Source organism: Eurytemora carolleeae, unplaced genomic scaffold, assembly GCF_000591075.1.
Source record: "Eurytemora carolleeae unplaced genomic scaffold, Eaff_2.0 scaffold1469, whole genome shotgun sequence".
NCBI lineage: Eukaryota > Metazoa > Arthropoda > Copepoda > Calanoida > Temoridae > Eurytemora > Eurytemora carolleeae.
Genome location: NW_019397621.1, coordinates 1 through 5,720, shown reverse-complemented (window position 1 = coordinate 5,720; position 5,720 = coordinate 1). Strand labels below are relative to the sequence as shown.

Genomic DNA, 5,720 nt, shown 5'->3' with positions numbered 1-5,720 from the left:
TAGCAGACCTCAGGTGAGAATATATAGTTTCCTGGGTATACCCTACCTTGAACCCCCTTTAGCAGACCTCAGGTGAGAATATATAGTTTCCTGGGTATACCCTACCTTGAACCCCCTTTAGCAGACCTCAGGTGAGGATATATAGTTTCCTGGGTATACCCTACCTTGAACCCCCTCTAGCAGACCTCAGGTGAGAATATATAGTTTCCTGCTATACCCTTTTTTGGACATTCTCTAGTATTAAAGTTTCGTTATGAAAAAATAATTTCGCGAAAAAAATGTCCGCGAAAACCATAAGTGTTGTAGCTGCAACAATTAATTGCAGAAAACATCTAGTGGAATGCTCTGCTCTTAGATCTGAGTATGAGAAGTTTAATAAAATCATATTAAATAATTTCTCTTTCATTACTTTAGTAAATGTTCGATGAAGAAAATTTTGTTGGAGAATTATTTTCTTGAAATGTTCGGTTTTTTTTTTCAGTGAAATTTATGCATTTTTTCGCGTAACAGATGAAAGCGAAAGTTTGAACCAAAAAAAATTTCTCGCATTTTTCGCGAGCAAAAAATGTGAAAAATACGAAATTTTCGGCGTAATAATTTGCAAACCGATTTAACCTTTTCACTGGAAACTCTTGTCAGTATCCATTTTTTCATGGCGGCTCTAGGATTGCACATCCAGATCTGCATCATAAATTAAGAAAGCACTGCTTTTAACAGCGACACATCCAAACATATCAAAACTTTCTCTGTTAAGGTTTAAACCTGGAGTTCCAGCCAAACCTTGGTCCGGGGTTAGAGATGCAACAAAGTTTGGGAATAAATGTATCCAGGTAAATGTAATATATCAATTAAAGGGACTGCTCCAGGTAAATATAATATATCAATTAAAGGGACTGGTCCAGGTAAATATAATATATCAATTAAAGGGACTGCTCCTGGTAGATATAATATTTCAATTAAAGGGACTGCTCCAGGTAAATATAATATATCAATTAAAGGGACTGCTCCAGGTAAATATAATATATCAATCAATCTCAAAATTTCCTCCATTATTTCATGAGAAAGTCATTTAAAAGAAAGCAGAGCCAATTTTTGAAAATGGCCAATTTTCCGAAACAAGATGATGGATATCTCATACATTCTTGATCAAATAAAGCTTACATGGGAACTGATGTGAATCGGACATACCGCTCTATACAAATGAATACTCTCTTAAAATCAAATGTTGTATTTTTGTATTTTTTTTTGTATTTTTAGTTTGATATGTATGGAGATGAAAGCCCTGGAGAGCCTGTAGGATCAGAGGATTGTCTTTACATTAATGTATTCACAAAGGTAAAATTGTCTTTACATTGATGTATTCACAAAGGTGTAATTGTCTTTACATTAATGTATTCACAAAGGTATAATTGTCTTTACATTAATGTATTCACAAAGGTATGATTGTCTTTACATTAATGTATTCACAAAGGTATAATTGTCTTTACATTAATGTATTCACAAAGGTATAATTGTCTTTACATTAATGTATTCACAAAGGTATAATTGTCTTTACATTAATGTATTTACAAAGGTATAATTGTATTTACATTAATTTATTCACAAAGGTATAATTGTCTTAACATTAATGTATTCACAAAGGTATAATTGTCTTTCAATTAATGTATTCACAAAGGTATAATTGTCTTAACATTAATGTATTCACAAAGGTATAATTGTCTTTACATTAATGTATTCACTAAGGTATAATTGTCTTTACATTAATGTATTTACAAAGGTATAATTGTCTTTACATTAATATATTCACATAGGTATAATTGTCTTTACATTAATATATTCACAAAGGTATAATTGTATTTACATTTCCAAGAATCCAATGACTAAAATACAAGGATGGCAAAGTTAACAATATTGTTGAAGTATCCAATGACTAAAATACAAGGAAGGCAAAGGTAACAATAGTGTCCAAGACTCCTATGATTAAGGATGGCTAGGTTAACAATGATGTCCAAGAATCCTATGATTAAGGATGGCTAGGTTAACAATGATGAAAATGTAAACAATAATGTCTAAGAATCCAATGACTAAAAATTAAAGGAAATAATCCAATGACTTAAGGATTAAAGGATGAATAATCAATCATCCAAGAAACCAATGATCAAGAATAAAAGGATAAATAAGTAATCGTCCAAGAATCCAATGACCATGAATAAAAGGATGAATAAGTAAACGTGAAAGAATCCAATGCCCAAGAATAAAATGATGAATAAGTAATCGTCCAAGAATCCAATGACCAAGAATAAAAGGATGAATAAGTAATCGTCCAAGAATCCAATGACCAAGAATAAAAGGATGAATAAGTAATTGTCCAAGAATCCAATGACCAAGAATAAAAGGATGAATAAGTAAACGTGAAAGAATCCAATGACTAATTAGACTAATCAGATTTATATTATCTAGAGTACATCTGTGACAGCGAAGAAACCAGTTATATTTTGGATTCATGGAGGGGCATTTATTTTCGGGGGAGTGTCAGGATTTGGTGCAAAGTATATGCTGGAGCAGGTAGGCTTTCTTAGCTTATGTATTTTATGTAACATTTTTTCTACCTTCTCCCCCCCCCACTTCTTACAAAAAAAAACTTTTTTCCCTTATATTCAAAATGATTAAATTTTGTGTTGTTTTCTTTTTGCTGAATTCGAGAAAATGAATATTTTCTAGGTAATGGCAAAATGATTTTTTGGGTAAAAAGTATTTAGAAGGGGGAAGAAATTTTTCATTTTTTCCTCCAAAACGTAGATAACTCATTTCTTCAAAATAATGTAGCATTTACTCTTTATCATTACAATAATTTTTTTATCAGTTCTAGAAATTCACCAATTTTGAATTTTGAGTTTTAAAGGGACAGTAGGTGTGATTTCAAATGACCTTTTAAAAAACTCGGCATCTCCGATTAAAATCAGCTTAAAACAATGACGACATCGTCATTTTTTAGTCTTAGCAAATGTTGAACTATGCACAGAAAGATTCGTTCTAGACCATGCTAAGAGACGTGAAGTGTACTGGTGTTAATCAGATATTCCTATTTTTAAATGGAGGGTCACTTGAAATTATGTCTTATTTTCCTTTATTTTGTTAAAAATAATTATTTCAACCCACTTATTTTTGATTTAAACATGTTTCATAAAATTTTTTTTTGTTTTTTTTCCCTCACCGATAAATTTACTCAAATTATTAGAGATAATCTTTCTTATTAGAGATAATCTTTCAACTTATAGAATTTGCCTTTTATTTACCCCCACGGGGGAAAATTTTATTTTACTGTTGGACGATAGTGTTAAAATTATGTTATAAGAAAAAATACAGTTTGGTCCTAACACTAACTTTTAGTAAATAAAACTTTTGTAAAATTATAAAAGTTTTGATTTGAGGAGAGTAAGTAAAAGCTCCTCAATAAAATAATTCTTAACTTAAAAATTGCAACATTGATTTTAAATGATTTCAACTTAGGATTTCGAAATTTTAAAATTATCATCCTCAGAGGAGAACCCTGTATCAAAAAATTACAAGAAAACTTAATTATTACCGAATTTTTTCCTCAATTTGAAATAAAATTTTTGAATTAATTTATCAGGAGGTGCATCAGTACATTACCATCTTCTGTCTCCAAGAGCAGCAGGACTATTCAATGGAGCAGTTTCCATGTCAGGTATTTCAAGAACAGCAGCAATTGATACCATAATATTTTTTTCCCAATCATATTTATTTTTACATAGGAGAATGTTTATATTTCCGAAAAAAGGTTGTTGGAGGCATAATTCCATTTTTAAGCTAAAATTTTTCATAATATCTTGCAAATATTCAGCTCAGTGATCTGCAACCTATAAGTTTAAACTTGGAAAACTATTTTTTTAATAAATGTTTAGTACATGATGGTAATTAATCATTTTGGTAATGCATTTTTTCTCTAAGTTTTTTTCCATTCTTGTTTGGAATTTTTTTATTTATTTTTTCATTTCTAGGTTCTGCACTCTGTTGGTGGGCAAACCTACCCAACCAACGAAGAACCACCGTAAGCCTAGCTGAAGCGGTCAACTGTCCTATTGATAGCTCTGCTAAGCTACTGGAATGCCTACGCTCTAAACCAGCAGTAGAAATTATGAAAGCTCAAAACCAACTTTACGCTTGGCGCCCAGGAAAGGTAAAACAAATAGTAAATTAAAAAATTTTACCCATTTTTAATGAACTAAAATTTTTAAAGCGGTTTATTTTTGTTGTGGAAACAACAATTGAAAATTCCGTTTTTATAACTAATTCATTCCTTTTCAGACTGTTTCAGATAAAGCTTTTTAGGGTACCGTTGTAAATTGACATTCTATTCCTATAATTTAGGGTCTCTTGAAAATACACGTACAGTCCCTTTAAAGTAAAATATTTAGATGGAGACAGAACCAATGAATATTTGGTCTCCTAGACCTGACCCTGAGGCCGGGGAAGACGCCATTCTTCCTGTACAGCCCACTCTTGCCATGGAGGTAGTGATGTGCATTCCGTTGGTTTAATTTTGAATGGTTTCTTATTTATATTTTCTTTTAGGGTCCAAATTTGGAATAGTCAAAGAAAAACAATTGTTTTATTTATTTTAAACAAATATTGAAATTACATTAAAATGTTGACCTGACAGAAAATTAAGAAAAAAACAACTCAAAGACTATTTCAAAACTAAAGTGTTAAAACGATCGTCTTATGATCGTTTTTCTATTTTATAGGTTAAAAATATTTCAAAGGTTGATTTTATTAAAAGTTTTAAAAACTATCTGAAACGATTAACAACACTACATGGAGGTTTCTTTTTCATTAAATTACATTAGATATTTCTAAAAAAGAAAGTAAAAAGAAATCCATTGAAGTTTTTAAAAATTTAAAAAATTGACTGAGTTAGACCGAAAAACATGGTAAAGAAAAGTACATTTTTGGAGATTTTTTTAAATTAACTCAGTCAATATTTTTAATTTTTTTTAAATTTCAATGGATTTAATCTTTTTAGACAACTACGGAGAAAATTATATAATACATGATAAATTCAAGAAATATTTTTTTTTTGAGCTATGTACACTTTTTCGCGGGGCCTTGCACGACCACTTCCCATAGGTTAAACAAATATCCTGTGAAAACTGACACCATAGAGAACAATATTAGCCTGGGAGAGTTATTTGTGAGACAATATATTTCTATATTTTGTTGCAAAATGGGGAACCCTATTTATTAAACTAATGTATAATCTGATAAGAAATGACAGAAAGAAAGATTAGATTTGGTAATCTTTGTTTTACTTATTTATGATTTTCCATTTTTATAAATCCTAAATATTTGAAATATTTTGATGTTCTTAGGTTGGTCAAATTCATCCTGTTCCATTTCTGGTTGGTATAGCTGAGAGCGAGGGTATATGGAGAGCTGCCAACTATCTTACTCAGGTCACAACGTGTATATGTTTTCTATATAATACAGCTCTTCCCTCATATGTTCTTCTATCCAAATTCAATTTAAAAAAAATTTTCTTTCAAAAATAATTTTTTTTCATAAATTTCCTTTTTTTTCACGGGCAACGACGGACCCTCAATGCTGCTAGTCTTTAATCTAAAAAAGGGAACACGTTAGAATTTTTGATCTAAATTCGATTTTTTTCTAAATTGATTTTTTTATTCCACGCGCATCGC

General features: G+C 30.4%; 1 protein-coding gene and 1 long non-coding RNA gene across 2 annotated transcripts; both read left to right on the top strand.

Annotated features, from left to right (window-relative positions):
- The first annotated feature begins 14 nt into the window (after positions 1 to 14).
- On the top strand, positions 15 to 2,587 carry LOC111715224 (uncharacterized). Its single transcript, XR_002768189.1, has 4 exons — positions 15 to 131; positions 755 to 830; positions 1,258 to 1,335; positions 2,461 to 2,587. It is a non-coding gene; the product is annotated as an uncharacterized LOC111715224 (long non-coding RNA).
- Positions 2,588 to 3,631: 1,044 nt separating this feature from the next.
- On the top strand, positions 3,632 to 5,588 carry LOC111715225 (esterase E4). The gene is made up of 4 exons (XM_023490529.1): positions 3,632 to 3,709; positions 4,023 to 4,201; positions 4,440 to 4,535; positions 5,394 to 5,588. The coding sequence occupies exons 1-4, from the start codon at positions 3,703 to 3,705 to the stop codon at positions 5,571 to 5,573; spliced, it is 462 nt and encodes a 153-aa protein (XP_023346297.1). The 5' UTR covers positions 3,632 to 3,702; the 3' UTR covers positions 5,574 to 5,588.
- Positions 5,589 to 5,720: the final 132 nt, after the last annotated feature.

Coding starts and splice junctions, on each gene's coding strand:
- LOC111715225 (XM_023490529.1), top strand. Junction 4,202..4,439: donor ACGCTTGGCGCCCAGGAAAG/GTAAAACAAATA, acceptor TAAAATATTTAG/ATGGAGACAGAACCAATGAA. Junction 4,536..5,393: donor AGCCCACTCTTGCCATGGAG/GTAGTGATGTGC, acceptor TGATGTTCTTAG/GTTGGTCAAATTCATCCTGT.